The following is a 19592-nucleotide window of genomic DNA, read 5'->3' as shown; positions in this document are numbered from 1 at the left end:
CAAAGATGGGCCAGTCACATAATAACAGGGATAGCTTGACTCTGTAACTAGAACCTACAAAACATTAAAAAGAGAAGGGCTTTCACTATATTGGGTCGATAGATCTTCTTTGGAGGATTTGTGGCAGGCTTGCACAACATACCACCCATGGGCCATTTTCGTGGGTTGTATGTTGGGCAGGCCTGATTTATGGGAAGATATAGATTCTTATAGGAGCAGGTGTGAATGGATCATAAGCTGTACTAATTAAGGGAGTACCCACATCAAAAAAAATCAGTAGGTCCATTGAATAAAGGAACTCTTACAACTGGCATTAAAACTACTCCCAGCAGACCATGTTGAGGGGTGCGGGCCAAAGCCAGAATGGGGCTCCATGAGTTGGAGTGGCAGTGGGTCTTGCAGAGACCAGGACCCCAGGAGCATGAGAGCATGCTGATAGACAGTGCAGATAAACACCTACTTTAGGAAAATCAACTCAAGAAGTAAATAGGGAACTCACAAAGACCCAAAATAGGTCCACTGCTGGCATCATACCTTGGCCAGCAACAGTCCTTTCCTTTACTGGTAACATTTCATTTGGGGATGGGAATGGACAGCTCCCCTCAGTGTTTAGGTATCTCCTATTACTTGAATACTAAGTTCACCTACAAAGATTAGGTGTTTTGTGGGGGTTTTGAAATTCCTTTTTATAAGTTATTGCAACTGTATACATTTATTTGTTCAATAAATAGTTTACCTTATATGTTAGTGAGGTGTTGGTATAGGTAAGGGATAGAGGGTTAACCTCTAGAGTCAGGAAACCTGGATCTAAACCTTTGATTGGTACTGGCTATGTGACCCTATTAACCTGTCAGGTACCCAATAGACTATAGTTGCAGAGTAATTTCTGGATCTGTATTGGTAAAGAGAGTTTCTTCCCTAGAAATAACCTTTACCAGTGCAATCACAAGTCTGACCAAACATGTGTGTGTGTGTGTGTGTATGTATAAATGTCATCACAGGTAAATAATTTAGAGACAGAAACAAGTTTAGTATAGTAATTATTAAAATTTTCCATTTTCCATCTGTATACCTCACCTTCAATTTTGAGTATTTAGAACCAAAAACATGACAGTGACACCAAATAAATGAAGAATTGCCAGTGAAACCTGAAAGTGATAAGTATAAATTCAGGTTACTGTATCTAGTGAGATCCCCAAGTCTGGTTTGATTGTAAAGAAGTACCTTTAGTTTAACATTATGTCACTTTATGAAAGTAACTGTGTTAAACATGGGGTAGAACTAAGTTGTCTACTTTGACAAATTTAATGTAATTTTTTTTCTTTTAAACAGTGAATGCATAAAAATACAACCAACTGACATCCAACCTGATATATTCAGCTATTTGTTGCACATTATGTACACTGGGAAAGGGCCAAAGCAAACTGTGGATCATGGCCGTTTGGAAGAAGGGATTCGATTTCTTCATGCAGATTACCTTTCTCACATTGCTACAGAAATGAACCAAGTATTTTCTCCAGAGACTGTGCAGTCTTCAAATTTGTATGGGATTCAGATCTCAACCACACAAAAAACCACAGCCAAGGAAGGGCTGGAGATGAAAGAAAACCCTTCCAACAGCAATGGAAACAGAAGCGTTGCCCAAGGGGACCACCCACAGTTACAACTCTCTCTTGCTATTGGTCTAGATGATGGCACTCCAGACCAGCAGATATCGCATGCTTCTTCCCAGTCAATGGAGGAGCTCCAGAAGCCACCAGTGTCAATCAAGCAAGAACGGTGCGACCCTGAGTCTGTTGTCTCTCAGAGCCACCCCTCACCTTCTTCAGAGATAACAGGCCCGACTTTCACTGAAAGTGGCATCAAAATTCACTTGTGCCATTACTGTGGGGAACGCTTTGATTCCCGTAGTAACTTACGAGAGCACCTCCACACTCACGTGTCTGGGTCTCTTCCTTTTGGTGTCCCAGCCTCCATCTTGGAGAGCAATGACCTCGGGGAGGTGCATCCAATCGGTGAAAGCAGCGAGGCTCTCAGCGAGTGCCATCGGCTCAACACCTTCCTTGTCAAAGAAAATGAGCAGCAGCCTGACCACCCAAGCCGGGGCACCATCGAACCACTACAGATCAGTCAGCTGTCCCTGATCTCCAAAGACACAGAACCTGTGGAGTTAAACTGCAACTTTTCTTTCTCAAGGAAAAGAAAAATCCACTGTACTATCTGTGGTCATAAGTTTCTCCGGAAAAGCCAGTTGCTGGAACACATGTACACACATAAAGGTAAACCTTATAAATATAACCGGTGTCGAGGCTTTGGTAATACAGTGGCCCAGAGATTTCAGTCATATTGTAACAGCTGGTCTGAGGGCCCTCTGAAAATTTCTAGCCTGTCTCAAGAACACTTAGATTCATCATGTACTTTAGAGTCTGCTCTCACACAAGAAAATGTAGACACTATCCTCGTAGAGTAGCTAGTTTTCCCTTAAAACAGCATTATTGGTTTTGAAAATGAAGGGGAAAATTATATAATAGTTTTTATTTGCAATTCCAATCCCTCAGCCCCTTTTTAGTATTACTAGACTGTTCACCCAGTCATCCAAGATTTTAAAAGCCAGAAGATTTGATTTCCAAAGTGGTAAGATTAATTTGAAATCACATTGCCCTTGATAACAGTACAACAATGAAGTGACTAATTTAAAGGCAAACTTTCCATTAATTAACTAGATACTTCTTTAGAAATCAGCTAAAATAGCCAGACGGAATTCAGGAATTTGTTTATAGTTGTTCATTTAAATTATTCCAGAATGTAGAATTTTTGAAGTTGTCCTATGGAATTTGAAGTAGATCAATTATGTTATGAAAGGGTATTCCAGAATCTCACTTGGTTAATATCTCACATAAATCACAACTCTATGAAGAATATTCCATAATGTTTTCATTATGTAGAAAATAAGTAATTGTTAAATAAACCTGCTAAATATAAAAATATTAGAGTTGGTTACTGAAGCATAACCTTCATTAGCTATGATGATGGTTTTAAAATTACTTTTTAAAGCTCCCAATCCTAAAATAATGATATGAATTATAAATATTAAAGCATAACAAATGTGAACCATCTTCCCTTCGTCTCAAAATAGTCACCCACACAACAAAGATAATATTAATTTTTTAAAAATAGTTTTTCAGTTCACTGTTTATTTTAGCCAACTATCCCAACATGAAGGAATTAAATTCAGTATTCCAGGACCATGTCTAAAACCTTCCCACTTGTAAGTTTAATGTGATTCCCATTTCTAATATTGCTCTTCCCAAGACTAAGACAAAACTAACATCGTTAGAGGGGGATGATTCATTTTGTTACTTTGACTAGGCTCATGGACTTCAGTTATTAGAATGCTGAAGGATAGAGTCTAGTTAACTTATTTTTTCTATTTTTAAAATATGTTAAAACGCCCAGAATTCCAAAACAACTGAAGGTTCTTGGTAGTGACTTGTGATTAAAACTGAAATATTAAAAATAATAGATTTGTTTAAGCTTATTTACTGAATAGTGTTGTTTCCTGAATGTACCATGACATTTGTCTTCCTTTCAGTAAGAAGTCACTTGAGAAAACTATTCCAGCTAGTATTGACACAGATGATTTTTTCAGGGAGAGCATTTAAGTTGAAGGGAATAAACTTTTTCCAAACACTAATTAAAAGAAGGCAAGAGTTCACTGAACTTTCTAGGTTCCAGGTTAATACATAGGGAATCACATTCAAGTGTTTCTTGTTGGAGAGTTGTGGTAGGATTGCTCTTTGGGATATTAAACAAAGTAAATTAATCTTGAACTTTATTCTTTCATTCCAGTTAGGCCTCAAGCCACAACTGGCTGCATTTGGCTACAAGTATATTCATAATTTATTTTAAAATAATACTTTAAATTAAAATGTAATTATGCTTCCCTTTAAGAATGTAATTTTCCTGTTTTTCACTTTATTTCTTTAATTCTTTCCCCTATCATTGATAAAGGTCACTGAATAGGAAGTAGAGAGTTAAACAGTGGGCATTAGGTATATCTGTCTCATGTGTTGTTAGGTGTAGAGCCAGGGGAAGGAAGAATGAGAATATAGGGAGAGGGCTGCCAGACATCCTACCCTTGCCCCCAAGAAATCTCAGATTGAAGAACATTGATTTAAAGAAGTTCATTCTGATTTGTTTGGATGATTTTAAGAAAAGTATTGGTTGGCTGAAATGCAAAATAAGTCTATATGTATGGTCTTTCCTTAATCCTCATGCTATCTCTCTGTTTTAGGAAGTGGAAAAGCACTACTAACTCCATTTTACAGAAAAAACCCCAAAACCTGAATCCCAGAGGTCAAGTGGTGGTGGTGTGGGGACTGAACCCAACCTTCATTTGTTCATTTATTCATACATACATACATACATATTCGCATTCATTCATTTGTTTAGCACACTTTTGTTAAAGCACCTTCTGTGTGCTTCACACAATGTTCTAAGTCTGGTGTTATTATAATAGACACAAAGACTGGCAAAGAAAGATGTTTAAAAAAATCAGTGAAATAATTTGGGACTTCATTTTGTCTTCTTCCACATAGGGGTGCAATATCAACCCACTTCATAGGGATGCAGTGTGAATCTGTTCAGTAATGAATTTGGAGTTCTTCAAAATACATAGTGCTGTATAAGCTGGGTTTTTTGGCCTATAATTCATTGGTGTAAGAAACTCCACTGAATTCAGATCAGTAATTTGTCTATGACTTACTTAGAGCCTTTGAGGGTTGTCTGTGGTCACAGACAATAAAGTCCGAGCTTGAACCTGGATCTGCCTAACTCCGAGGCTTTCTGACTGTCCATTCTGCCACTCTTGTTTAATAAGCATTATCACATTATTTAACAAATACAATACACAGATGTCCCTTATGAATCATCTTTAGAAATCTCCCCTGTCACTTTCCAGACCTTAAATATAGTGGGTTCCTTGTCTTGCATTTACCATCTGCTAGCTCAAATGTGACAGCTGTGGACCCAAGCAGATTCCAGAAAATGCTGTACTTTTTAAAGATGTTGGTTATGATGTAACAGTATTTTAAAAAAAAATCAGGTAGACAGTGTCTGATTGTTGTTATGGATTTTGTCAGTGTCCAGAGAAAGTTAATTTCGTCTGCCTTACAAGGAGACTGAGAACTTTCTGATTTATAATTGTCCAGATTGTTATTTCTTGCTTTGATCTTCTGTTTTCCTGTCCTTAAAAAGTATCAGAGAAATGCCTACTTCACAGGTGTTGTGAGAATTAATGTGTGAAACTGTCAGAGTGCTCAGTATTGCTAATCCCACATGCAAGGAGACTTTTGCTGTTGCTTTCCTCTATTCTTTAGCTAAACATGGAGCTTCAGTATTTCAGGCCTTTAGAAACATGGAAATTCTCTAGCCTGTGAAAACCTTCATCTTAGGAGGCATCAGGTGATGAGTTAATGCCTAATATCTGAGACTTAGGATATGATATTATATGAATGTGAACTTTAAACATATGCTCTAGCATTACTAAAAACCAGCTAATTTCAGCTTTGTACCCTACGAAAACACATTGAACAATGAGGGGAAAGCCCTTTGTTTCTAGATAATACAAACAGAAAAGGAAAAAGAGGATAATGAAACATATCAGTTCATGTCCTTTTTCATCCATGCTATTGGACGCAAGACCTCAAGGTTAAAGGAAATAAATAATAGTCTTGGGATGGGACAGTTTCATTTTTAAAAAGCCTTTTTGCTTAGGCAAGTTTTTAATCTTGAAAGTGAAGACTGAGTGTCATTTTTGGTAGTAAATTAGATTAAAATACTGTGTGAAGAGTACAAAAAAACCCCACCTAGTTTAGACTTTGCGTCTTTGTATGTTTTAAACTGTAAATGTAGCTGTATAGTATTTTCTTATGACCATTGACTTTAAAATTCTTCATGCCAGAATCCGTGATTACTCTGTGATATATTGGACTTTCAGGGGAAATTGTGGTGAGATTATCTACCTTTTCCCCCAGCCCACCTCTCCCAAGATGGAATCTTTTAAGTACCAGAAAAGCCAAGCCCGTGAGTTTTCCAGGCTTGGAGGAGCCAATCCATTGTGCTTTAACTCGGTATGTGTCTATGACACACCTTGCACACCTAGGCTGATGCTCATCCTGCTACATTTTTTCCCTGTTACTGACTTGTCTCTGTTGTGTGCCTACTGTTTTGTCAGGTAGATAAAATATCAACTGGAAGCATTTTAAAAAATACTTGGATTGCAAAACTTGCATAGTTTAAAAAAAATAAAGCCCCCATAAGAGAGCTTTCAAGGGACAGGTAATGCACAGAAAATAGAGCAGACCAATACCAATAATAAATACACTGTATTATTGCATGACAAAGTTATGCAGCTCAATTTATAATGAATTTAAAATGTTTAGAATACCTGTTCCTTTAAAAAATAAAACTGTCATCTTTTAATTGGAATAAAGCAATTGCATTTTCATGTATTTTATCAAGAAAAAATAAATTTGACAATTTAAAAGACTATTTGTGCTTGTTTTCAAAAACAATCGATTTGTGAAACATTTTCGGGAAACAGATGGATTGTGATAAGTCATTAATTGTTTTTTATTTATTTTATTTTTATTTATTTTTTAAATTTATCGTATTTTAAAAATGTATTTATTTATTTTTATTTTTTTTTATTTAAGTATATCTCAACATACAGAAGTGAAAAAAATGGGCAGGTGATCTGTTTGCCTTTACTCATTGACACTGTTTATATATCAGCTCCGAAACCAAAGTTTTTGGCCTCTCACAGGTAGCCCCCATCTTTCATGTGACTTGATAAATACTTGTAATCCCAATACTGACAGGGTTGTGGTTTTTAAAGAGAATATCTCATATTCTTTATGACCCACATGAAGTTATATGAGATCAGTTTTTTATTCTCAGAATAGCTCTTTTCTACTATCCTTGGTTGCTTTCCCCCAGTCACTCAGCTGATGTTAATTTGAGATTGTAAAATAAATTTAGTAATACAGTTATACCTTAGAGATATTGCAGGTTCTGAATATTGCGATAAAGTGAGTCACACGAGTTTTTTTGTTTCCTAGTACATATAAAAGTTATGTTTATACTATACTGTAGTCTTTGAAGTATGCAATAGTATTATGTCTAAACAAAGTATGTACCTTAATTAAAAAATGCTTTATTGCTAAGAATGCTAACCATCATGTGAGCCTTTCAGCAACACATAATTTTTTTGCTTGGGGGGGGAGGGGGGGTCTTGCCTTAGTGTTGATGGCTGCTGATGGATCAGGGTGGTGATTGCCGAAGATTGGGGTGGCTGTGGCAATTAAGATAAGACAACAATGAAGTTTGCAGCATTGATTTACTCTTCCTTCTTTCATGAAAGATTTCTCTGTGGCATGTGATGCTGTTTGATAGCATTTTACCCACGGTAGAACTTTTTTCAAAATTGGAATCAATTGGAATCAAACCTGCCCCTACTTTATCAACTAAGGTTATGTAACGTTCTTCAGTATTGTTGTGTCTCAGGAGAGAGAGAGAGAGATTGGGGGAGTGGCTGGTCAGAGAATAGTCAGAATACACACAACATTGATTGATTAAATTTGCTTTCTTATATGGGCATGGTTCTTGGCACACCAAAACAATTACAGTAGGAACATCAAAGATCACTGATTGAAGATCATCATGACGGATTTAATAATAATGAAAAAGTTTGAAATATTGTGAGAGTTATCAAAATATGACAGAGAGACATGATGTGAACACATACTGTTGCAAAATGGCTCCCATAGACTGGCTTGATGTAGGATTGCCTTGATGTAGTCTTTCAATTTGTAAAAAAACTCAGTATCTGCAAAGCACAGTAAAGTGAAGTGCAAATAAAACAGGGTTTGCCTGTGTTAGTTAATAAACCAGATGAAATGGAGAAGGTAAATATTAAGAAATATACGTCATTAATGTTGAAGCCAAATACAAGTGTGTTTAGCAAACTGCTTTAGACCAAGGTTAAGGAAGAAAAACCAAGAGTTTATGTATTTTAAATTTATTTTATCATGTGGGATCATGTTTACTTAAAGCAAAACTAAAAACCTTTTCCTTGGCTCTGCTTAAAGAATTAATTTTTAGTTTACAGCAGTGTCTACTAAAGCTTGGCATCATAACCTTTTGGTAAGTATTCTTTTGTGTTGGATAACATTCTGTGTTAGGCAGCTGGGTGGTGGAGTGGGTAGAGAGCATTGGACTTGATGTCAGGGTGACCTGAGTTCTAATCCAGCCTCAGACTAGCTGTGTGACCCTGGGCAAATCACTTAACCTTGATTGCCTCCAATAACAAAAAAGTAACCTACCTTGGCCATTCTCTTCCATCCTCTGTCCTCTCTCTACGCCCAAACAGTAATGTTCCTAAAGCTTGAAATGTAAGCTTCATAATGAATATCAGTCCACAAGCATTATGTACCTGTGGTGTGCCAGGCATTGTATCAAGCTCTAGAGATACAATGGCAGAAAACGAATTTGATCCCTAGCTTAAAGGAGTTAACGCTCTGTCCAGGAAGCAACATGTACACGTAGAAGAAAATCCACGGTGAGAAGCAGTATGGTGGTAGTGGGCGGAGAACTGGCTTGTGCATGAGGAAGATGTGGCTTCAGGTTCCACCTCTTAACACGTACTGTCTGGGTGACAGTCACTTAGTGTTTTAGTTGTGGAGCAAATGCTGATCTGCCTTGATAGAGGGGGTTCCTTCCCAGGAGTTCCCCGTATCAATGAAATGTCAGATTCTGTCCAAAACAATACAAAGTAATTTGTGTGGGTTTGTGTTATTGGGGATTACAGGGAAGGCATTAGTAGTGATGAGGAAATGCTTCTTAGAGGGATGTCATTTAATCAGTCAGTCAGTCAGACATTTACAGTTATCCTTCCACAGTGCGACTTTCCCCATCGTGCTTTTGATATGTCGTGAGTCGGCATAAGAAATTAAATGGGAGTTTTGTGGAGGCTGCAGACGACACAGAGCCTATGACCAAATACTTAACCCAAATTTTACAATAACGTACTGTAAACACCCCATAAAAGAAAAAGAAAAAAAATTGAGACTTCTCTGGTATGTAGGGAGTTTTAAAAGAGTTTACATGAATTCCAGATTGTGTGGGCGCTGCCCCCCCCATCCCCTTGATGTGGAAGGAATAACTGTGTTAAGGGCTTACTACAAGCTAGGCACCGTGCTTAAGTGCTGACGATACAAAGGAGGCGAAGACAGTCCCTGCCCTCAAAGAGCTTACAATCTAATGGGGGAGAGAACCTGCAAACAAATATATACAAAGCAAGCTACATGCAAGATCAGTAGGAAGTCATTAATAGAGGGAAGGCACTGGAATTAGAGGTTGGGAGAAGCGTCCAGTAAAAGATGGAATTTTATAAATATAGGAAATGGGGAACAGAAGTCTGTCCTGCCCTACAGGAAAATAAGAGAAGGGGAGAGAGATGGAAGAGAGGACAGAGGAGGGGAAGGGATATTCAGAATGCATGCCATCTTGGGGTGGGGGAGGGAGGAGACGGGGTGAAAATTTGGAGCTCAAAAACTTGTGGAAGGGAATGTTGAAAACTAAAAATAAATTTATATTAAAAAAAAAGATGGAATTTTAGTTGGAACTTAAAGTCAGGGCAATAGTAGTTGGAGGAGAGGAAGGGGAGCATTCTGGGCATGGTTTTTGAGCTGAGCTTTGAAGGAAGTTAGGGATTCTTAGAGGTAGTGGCGGGTTTAAGGTATGTGGGACTGGCAAGAAGGCCACTTTGGCTGGACTGTGGTATGAAGGGCAGTAATGTGTAATAAGCCTGGAGAGGTAGATCAGATAACGACTGGCTTAAATGACAAAGCAAGCAATTTGCATTCTCAGTTATTGTGGAAATCAAGTGATTCCCATGAAAGCACAGCCTTGAGCTTTGGAATTTTTGTCCCCTTTGTCTTACTGCCAGATCTGCTTTGAAGTGTTCTCTGGACATTTGAACTGTGCTAATTTAGAAACATTTATTTAGAGATGGATAAGCAGTGAGATAATTTTGGTAGTTTTTAAAAGTTTACAATCTGCCTGTTCTTTGAAGCCTGGAGAGGTTAAGTGATTTGTCCGGGATCACAAAGCCCAGGGTCAGAGACTGGAACATAACTTTCTTTCGTATTTTGAAGAGGAACTCTTTTTGTGATCTGAGATTTTAATAAGAAATGAGATTAAATTTCAGTCTGGAAAAAGATACCAAACTCAGTAAACAACGGAGAGGTGTGTGGTAGTAGGGCATACACCATTAAGCCCATCCTTTCAAAAATATGTTTTTTCACAATGGCTGGGAAACTTTTGCAATAAGTGAAAGTGTGGGTAGTTTCTGGAGAGGCCTCAGTAAAGGGATGTCTGAATTGAAGTCAGGGAGGAAAAGTGGGCTTATGGATGTTTGATTATAATTACCTGTAACATTAAGTATTCAGAGTGGTTTGGTTAAATTGCATGATGTGCTCTTTTATGTTGGGCTGCTATGAATATCAATAAAAATTTTAAAGGTATGTAGATTAAAAACCATCCTTTGTATTCTGCTGACCTTTCATTTGGACTATTAGTCCCAATGGCTGATCCTAATTCTCTTTATTATTTGCTTATAAAAATGAAATACACACTCCATATTCATGTTCTCTGTTCCTTCCTACACACTTCATAATTTTTCTACCTTGCAAGAAAAATAAATTTGTCCAGGGTAGACCCTTCCTTGTGGCAGGTAGATGGCAGTAAGCTCCTTGAGGGTCCACGCTCTCTTTTGCCTATTTTTCTACACACACACAGACACACACACACACACACACACACACACACACACACACACACATACCCACCCCATGCCAGCCTCTCCCCTCATTTTATTGAATTGATACAGCGCTGGAACTAGAGTCAGGAAGACCTGATCAGGTTCAAGCTTCCAATACAGAGCAAGTCTCCTCAACTGTAAAATGGGGGTCTTAATAGCACCTGACTCATAGGGTTGTTGGAAACATCAAATGAAGTGGTGTTTTTAAAGTGCTTAGCACAGTTTCTGACACCTGGTGGTTTTTTTTCCTTGAAGAAAACCATGACATCAGGAAGGTGATGCCATGACTTGCAGGTGACTTGGATTTAAGTGAGGGAGGTCTGTGCAGTTACCAGCCTCAGACTTTGTCCTCTGGAGCCATCCGGGACCAGTGGTGAGATACAGATCAGGATGACCGCCCCTCCCCCCATTAAGGACTAATGATCAGGAGAGTGGCTTGAACCTAAAACCCACTTCTCTTTGACTAGCTATATTTGGAGGGGATAGATAGATACAACTCCAGCCCAGTGACCCCTCTTTGAGGGCAGCAGAGTAGCTAGCATCATGGCCCTAGCCTCCTGATCCCCTCGTGTCAGGAATCACAGCCTCCCTTGAAGGAGGACAGGCAGAGGTGACTCCAGAGATACGCCTTCATGCCTCTGAGTCACATCTAAAAAAATACACATGAACATTCAAACTGCATGGACCCAGCACACATATACATATCCTATGCTTTTAATGGCTTCTCCTTTTAGTTTCTCTACCTTAATGTGAAGTACGGGGGGAGGAAGCTTTTCCTTCTCACCCCACCCCCAACCCATTCAGGGTTGTGCAACTAGTATGTGAAGTTGCATTTGAACTCAAGTCTTCCTGACTCCAGGCCAAATGCTCCATCCATGGCGCCCCTCAGAGTTAACAGCCTACTTTATTCTGCCCTGGTCAGACCCAGCCTGGAAGACTGAGTTCAGTCTGGGGCAACACGTTCTTGAAAGATGGACACGTCCTGAGGAGGGGAGTGAGTTCTGTGAAGGGCCCGACGATCATCCTGTTTGAAGATCATTTGTGTGTTTGTTTAGGCTGGAGAAGGGAAAACTAGTGGAGATAGGGTACATGGGAGGGTGGTGCTGCTTGAAACTAGGTGTTAATAAAAGCCTGTTCCCGCCCTCATTTGCAGGAAAGAACATTTTATTGGTTAGTTGTGCTAATGCTAGGTTGACCAGAAGGTGGCAACACTCTGTCATTTATACCAAGTCTCACATTGGGAGAAAAAAAGACAAAACATGTCTACATTTAGCTTGTGTTCAACTTAATGTTCATAAATTCAGTTTCGTTATTATTTTTGGCTTATCACCTGACTTCAGTCCTTCCTAGAACTTGCTTTATTTTGCATGGGTTTGAAACCAAGACAACATCATCCCCTGACATCTCCAGATTTAGGATGGTTCCAGTTTGTCGTTAAACGCATAATAGCCATAAACAGCTTGGTTGAAAGGATTATGCAAGTGCTTGAAAGCACTTCCAAGGGTCTTTAGGGTACCAGTGACTCTGGGGCTTGGATTTCCAGCTTAGATATTCTTGGAGACTCACAGTCAGGCAGCCTTATGTGCAGTTTGCGATGTGCTACAAAATTAGGAGAGGAAGCCAGGGCCAAAGTACTTTCTGGTCTGTTCCTGCTTGCTTTTGTTCCTCACACCCACCCTCATGAAGTAGGCCCAGTGTTCTGGTTTCCAAAATTGGCTTTCTTTAAGAAGTGACCTTTCCCTCTCATTTCCTTTTATCTAGTTTCATGGCCTTTTGTTGTTTGTTATTCAGTTATATCTGATTCTTTGTGACTCCATTTGGGGTTTTCTTGGCAAAGATACTGGAGTGGTTTGCCATTTCCTTCTCTAGCTCATTTTACAGATGAGGAAACTGAGGCAAACAGGCTTAAGTGACTTGCCCAGGGTCACACAGCTAGCAAGTGTTATGTGTCTGAGGCCGCCAGATTTGACCTCTGAGGCTGGAGCTCTATTCACTGGGCTACCTAACTGCCCGCCCTTGCCCTTTACAAATAGTGTTGAACTCTGAGCAGCAGTGGGTAGAGCTCTTATCTAGTGGATCTCCAAACCAATTACGGCCACCAGCTACCCTGGATGTGAAGAATTCCTTCTTTCACATGGCCCACGTCTCACCATTAAACCCACTGCTCTGAGCTTTGAAGCTCCTGCCTCTGCAAACCCTTCATAACTTTGCTTTCATCTTTCATTTTGAAAAATATATATTTGAATTTCTGTGATCAGCAGCCCTGAGTGACATGTCCAGGAAATGTCCTAAGAGCAAAAGACGCAGAATAAACAAGTGACGGGCTTTGAAGGAACTCGGGTCCAAGCATGTGGACAACTTTGAGTACTTAGTGTTAGAATGTAATTATGACAGTTTCCCCTTAAATTTTTTGTTAGTCAAGAGAAATATGTCAGTCAAACATTGAATGTGTTTGCTCTATTATTCTAAACAAAGTCTTTGGGAACTAGAAAAGAAAAATGCTATATGCATTGAGGCTGCTAAGGTGGCACAGTGGATAGAATTCTGGACTTGGAGTCAGGAAGACCTGAGTTCAAATTCAGCCTCAGACACTTCCTAGATGTGTGATCCTGAGCAAGTCACTTAACCTCAGTTTGCCTCACTTTCCTCACCTGTAAAATGGTGATAATAATAGCACCTCCCTCCCAGGGTTGAACATTATATGCCTGGCACATAGATACTTAATAAATGCATATTCCCCTACTCTTACCCCCAAAAGTGAGATTATGCTCCCCTGATTCCTGAAGGGAATTAATTAATTGGGTATTTTACAGAACTTTAGTTTTTCATTATAAGCCAAAATAGTAACCAAGACCCCCTAACTTAGAGACTGAAAACCTAGAACTGGAAAATACTGAGTAAATTTTACCGAGGTCTGTGAGGAACTGTACCTGGAGCAGCAATATGTTTTCCAGGGCAAACCTGCAGCTTTCTAGGGTCATAACTTTATGTGTGGTAGCACCCCTTTGTGTGCCGAGGAGCTATGAAGAATGAATGGGACAAACACTCTGCTAAGCCCTGGGGACCCAAACGGAAGGTCAAGGCAGCCCCTTCTCTCGAGAAACTGACCCCCTAAAGGGGGAGACGGTATGTTACAGGAGGTTTCAGATTGAGTTAGAGGAAGAGGCTCAGTGGAACTTGGGACAAAGGGACCAAAGGAAGGGGATGCATCCTCTTTAATGACGCTGCCATTGTGGAACCATTTCTGATGTTGAATCATTTGGCAGTTTCAAGGACTTCGAGGGTGAGAGCTAGTAGCGAGGGAGGTGACGGTTCCCGTTTCAAAATTTCATAATCTTCGTGTCTAATTATATGTTTCATATTTTATCCTTTTTTCATTTTTTAAAAAGGGCTATTTAAAAGCTTTTCATATTTAAATATATACATACACACACATAGTGGTGCCTTATGGCAAAGTATGCAAATTATATCTATTGCATGTAATATATATATAATATATAATATATATATATAAAATGTCTGTTTTATATTTTATACTTTTTTATTTAAAAAGGGCTACTTAAAAGCTTTTCATATTTAAATACATATACACATACACACACATAGTGGTGTCTTATGGCAAGGTATGCAAATTATATATATATTACATATATAATGTCTAATTACATGTTTAATACACTTTTTTTCATTTTAAAAGGGCTGCTTAAAACTTCTATATAAAAAATAAAATGTCTGATACTACTTGGACTGGTTGAACAAACAGGTATTTATTTCTAACCTCCTCTTTTCATTTTTACATATAATACTAAAGTACTGGCCAGCCTTCCCCAGACTCTTTGTAAGGAGCCATTTTTAATTTTCCTGAAACCTTGAGATTGGCTTGGGAGGGGTGGGCATTGCTAACCAGTGTTTTTTCCCTCTCCACTAGGAATCCTGGGGAAGCATGGGAAAAGGGTCATAGTGGCAGTGACCTACTTGAAAGGAAACCCCACCATATCTAAATTTCTGAACTATGTATATATCCTTAGCAGCTGTTCCTAAAATGAAAAGAATACCATTTGTCTCATTATCAAGGAGCTAAATAAAATTATCACCACTCAAAAGACTTGTATTTCATCTCAGGAATGACTTTCTGCTTCGTCCTTGTTTGTGACAACCTTATCTAACATTTAACTAGCTCTCCACACATTTATGGGTTCGGGGGTTCTTTCTTCCTCTAGCTGCTCCTATAATTTGGAAGAATAAAATTCTGCCGTCGCCTCCAGACTCATAGCTTCTCTCTTGGACTCATTTGTATCTAGTTGGTTTTGTCATAGTTGTTTAATGCATAAAGTTGTTCCCATTTTCACGCCTGTACCTTTCTGTCCACTGGAGTACTGCTTTGTCCTGTCCTGATGTGTCATTAGATGTGGAGGGAGTTCGGAATTCTCAAAGGTTACCCTAGTGGAGTGTAAAGCTCTGTAGAGTCTTAAAATGGACTACCTCCCTCCTCAGACTTCAGAGCTTAGTGAGATTTGGAGAGGCTCATCACCAGAAAGTTAGCTGCTAGATAGTTCACTTGGATTACCTTTTTGGACGTGAAAACCCAGAAGGGTTTCAACATGCAGCACCAAAGGAAGTGCCCACACAGTGATGAAAATAAAGCCTTTCCAAAGTATTACGGCATTTTTCAGTTATAAGCAGGTAAATATAGCTCTGTACAAATGGTATTCCATTCTTCAACTGTGGAGCCAAATTTGGAATACCTGCTGAGCAAAAGGACCATGTGAGTAAGCTAGAACCTAGGCCTCTGTACAATTGAGTATAATACTCACAGGCATAGGGAACACCCTTTTGGGTAGCATAGACAAATAGACACTGGAGATGGACAACTTGTGGTCAAGGTGCGAGTTCCCATAGAGTTCCTCTCCTTGATCCCTCGTGTGGACTGGAGAGCAGACTGTGATGGACATGCAAGACTTCCAGGAGCTCCTGTGTTCACAACCCAAATTGCCTGTGAAGGGGCAGGTAAGTCAGACTAGCTGAATGGCACCTGGAGGACGAGATAGGAGGCAACTAATGGAGGAAGGGCTTCAGGGGATGGGGTGTGTGGGAGGGTATTAAACCATTACTACTACCCCCTTGAGGGCCAGGAGCCCAGGGAAGAGCAGTGCCTCCACTTTCCTGCCCCCTCCGCCCCCAGTTGGCCATACATCCTGACCTGGCAGTCACTGAGGGAAGCAACATTTGTGATGAAGCAACTGCCATCTCCGACTACCAGTGTATTGCCACCAACCAGGCAGCCAGTCTAGTCCAGCTGAAGGAACAAGGCACCATCAGGGAAAATCAGGAGATAACGTGGGTGTGGTGTGTTTGTGTACATACATACACAGCATGTATACATACACGTATGGGTGTATTTATAGAAATAGATGAAGTGATGCTCTATGGCAAAGTATGTAAATTGAGGCCACTAGGTGGATATAGGAATCAGGAAGACCTGCCTCAGGTGCCAGCTATATGACCGTGGGTAAGTCATTTCATCTCCTCTGTGCCTTAGTTTCCTTATCTGTAAAAATGGGGATAACAGTAACACCTACCTCCTAGAGTTGTGAGGGTCAAATGAGATAACATGTAAAGTGCTTTGCCAACCTTAAAAGTGCTATATAAATGCTAGCTATCATTATTATTACTATTATTAGTGTCATTTTTGCTTTAGAGCAGGATTTGGCACTTATAAGGATCTTACTACATGTTACTTAAAAGACACAGACATAGGCATAAACACCCCAAAGAGAGTGTTATGTGTAGAAGTTCCAGTAGAGTAGCATAGTTCTTACACTGCTTAAGAAGAAACAGCGGGTTAAGTTCCTAAGAAATTGTAATGGATAGATTAGTGCTTACCTCAACCTCAAGGAAGAATATAATTTGCCACCCTCTAAGAGGGATTTTTTTACATCAACACTGTCAAAAAATAATAAACCTTTTTAAAAGGTGATAAAAATTACAATGAATGAAAGTAATGAAAAGTCCACTGCAGTAAAAATGGTAAAACATTAGGAAAGTAAACGTGGCGTTTTTCAAGATCAATAACTGGAGTGCATCTGGAATTGGTCCCACCAAAGTCCTTAATTTGTCTTCCAGTTGCCCCTTGGCTTATGTGAAATTCACTAGTATCTCCTTCATGTTTTAAATGTCTACTATCCTTTACCTCGGGTGCACTCGTTAAAAAAAAAAAAAGGGTATGTGATAATAAGATGGGGTCGTGATGTAAAAGCATTGATTGACCTCTCTTGTATTTTGCCCAATCAAAAGCGTAAATGAAAGATGAGATTTTATAACTGAGCTATGTTTAGTAGTTTAATTATGAGCCTTCTGTGCTCAGAAAAGAAACATAATGTATTCATGTTTCACATACAAGAGATAGACCAGCCATATTATGCAAAAGACAACATGGACCTGATAAAGCATATTTAATCTGTATTAGTAATTTTTACATAATAATTCAGTTTGACATCTTTTTTCTCCATAGTTTCTTTGACAGTAGTATCTGTTCTACAGAAATATAACTCTAGCCATTTTAATGAGAGCCACAAATGCAACTTGAACTTTTGTAATATCTCTTCTACTTAACATTTTCAAGACAAAAGTACTACTATAAATATATGTATTTTTGTTCCTGCACCTGTTCACATATTCAAAATGAATACATCATGTAGCTGTTTAAAAGCTCTAAATACTTTCAGATTTACTTAGTTCTGGCTAGGTCAAGACAGAAATAATTACACTTAATAATACTTCCATTTGATAGTAGAATCATAGACCACACAACAAGGGTTCTTAAATTTTTTGTGTGTGTGTCATAGACCCCTTTGACATTCTGGTGAAGTCTATAGACTCCTCAGAATAATCCTTTTAAATATATAAAATGAAATACATAGAATTACAAAGAAAACCAAAGGTTAGTGAAAATGTGATTTATTTTTTCCCATTCAAGTTAATGGACCCCACAAATTCAGTGTTAACTCAGGTTAAGAACCCTTGCCAAAGACTCATAGGCCTTTAGAGTTGGAAAGGACAATAGAGATCATCTAATCCAATCCCTTCTTGTTTTCCAAATGAAGAAACTGAGGCCCAGAGAAACAAAGAGATTTGTCCAACATCTGAGGTGTGGTAGAGATAAGAAGAGTCTAAGTCTACAGACTACAAGTCTGGTGCTCTCTACTGCCTCTTAGAAAAATTTCAGTTACTACATGAGAACAACTTCTCGAAGAAATAGTCCCATTTACAAAAGTGCACAGTCAAGGTCAGGCCAAGATGGCTTGCTTGAACAAATGCTGGCGTCCCAGCTCCTACATACTTATTTCAGCAAAAACTTAAAAATAGCACCAGACTGAATAATGATCAAGAAGTCCACTGAGAAACTACAGTAAATGACTTCATCCATCCCAGAATTAAAGTCAGCCAGAAGTCTTTAGGCAGTAAGAAAGGAGCCCTTCCAGAAAAGCCTGTGCCATAGGTAGAAGGAACAACCCTCCCAACGACAGACCAGAGAAACCAATGGCCTGCAAAGCTCTGTATCCAGAGACAGCAAGAGTAGAGAGGGCTCTCCCACAAGAAATACCCAGGGTGATTTCCCTGGAGTATGCTCAGATTGGGACACTACTGGCCCAGGGGCTTTGAGGTCCATAGCACTCTGTCCAGAGATGCTGTTGAAGGACCCTGATGATCTAGCACACTGAATCTCAAAGATCTGGTGTGGGGGGAGCCTAAAAACCAATGCTATGCATTTAGCATAGACACATCCTGGGAAGTGAAGGTCAGTTCAAGAACAAGTGACTCAGGTCAAGACCAGAAAGGCTCACTATACCCCACCTACAAGCATAGCAGAGGGCAGAGCCTGGCCCTGGCACAAAGCCCCAGTTTAGGAACTAAGGCTGAAGATATGAGTAAACATAAGAAGACATTGACCACTATAAATTATTATAGATCCAGAGATAATCAAATATGCAACCTAGAAGAAGAGAGGAGTTCCACAAGCAGAGACTCCAAAGGACAAAAAAATCAATCTTCCACAAAGACCAAATGAATAGCCAGAAGAAAGGAAGCAAGAGATCAAAGTTCTGGATGAAAGAGTTGGAAGGTGAATAAATAACTTAGAACAGGAAGTGGTAAATCTTTCTCAAGTAATGTATTCCTTGAAAATTGGAATAGAAATTGAGAACTTTATGAAATAAGAAATATTAGAATAAAGCCATTAGAAAAAATAGAGGAAAAAGTAAGCTATTCACTATGAAAAGTAATTGACCTGGAAAACAGGTCAAGGATAGATAATTTAAGAATCATCAGACTTCTTGAAAATCATTTACCTGGACACTGTACTGCAAGAAATCATTAATGAAAACTTTCCAATCTATTAGAACCAGAACACAAAGCAAAAATAATTCACCTATTGCCTACTGAAAGAAAAAAAAAAACCCTGAACTCAAAACACCTAGGAATGTCAAGCCAAAATCCAGAACTCCCATGTCAAAGACAAAATGTGGCAAGCAACCAGAAAGAATTCAGATACTAAGGTAGCATAGTGAGAATCACATAAGACCTACCTACTTCTCTTATAAGTGACAGGAGATCTTGAAATACAGTAATTCAAAAAGCAAAGGATGTTGTAAAGCTACGTATAATCCTGTAGGGGGGAAATTAATTTTTAATGGAGTAGAGGACTTCTAAA

At 39.0% G+C, this 19592-nt stretch overlaps 1 protein-coding gene across 5 annotated transcripts in view; it reads left to right on the top strand.

The window, feature by feature from the left end:
- Window positions 1–6552, top strand: part of ZBTB25 (zinc finger and BTB domain containing 25) — a 48250-nt gene extending 41698 nt beyond the window's left edge. For 4 of the 5 annotated variants that reach the window (XM_021004703.2, XM_021004707.2, XM_078151524.1 and 1 more), the window contains one exon: window positions 1333–6552. In XM_021004703.2, coding sequence (XP_020860362.1) covers window positions 1333–2470 — 1138 coding nt within the window. In that variant the 3' untranslated portion in view covers window positions 2471–6552. The remainder of the gene's footprint in view (window positions 1–1332) is intronic. The other variant, XM_021004709.2, reaches the window with a different exon arrangement.
- The last annotated feature ends 13040 nt before the right edge of the window (window positions 6553–19592 follow it).

Source organism: Phascolarctos cinereus, unplaced genomic scaffold, assembly GCF_003287225.1.
Source record: "Phascolarctos cinereus isolate Bilbo 61053 unplaced genomic scaffold, phaCin_HiC Scaffold_3;HRSCAF=262, whole genome shotgun sequence".
Lineage (NCBI taxonomy): Eukaryota > Metazoa > Chordata > Mammalia > Diprotodontia > Phascolarctidae > Phascolarctos > Phascolarctos cinereus.
The sequence above is the reverse complement of the archived record's forward strand: the minus strand, read 5'-3'. Positions and strand labels throughout refer to the sequence as shown.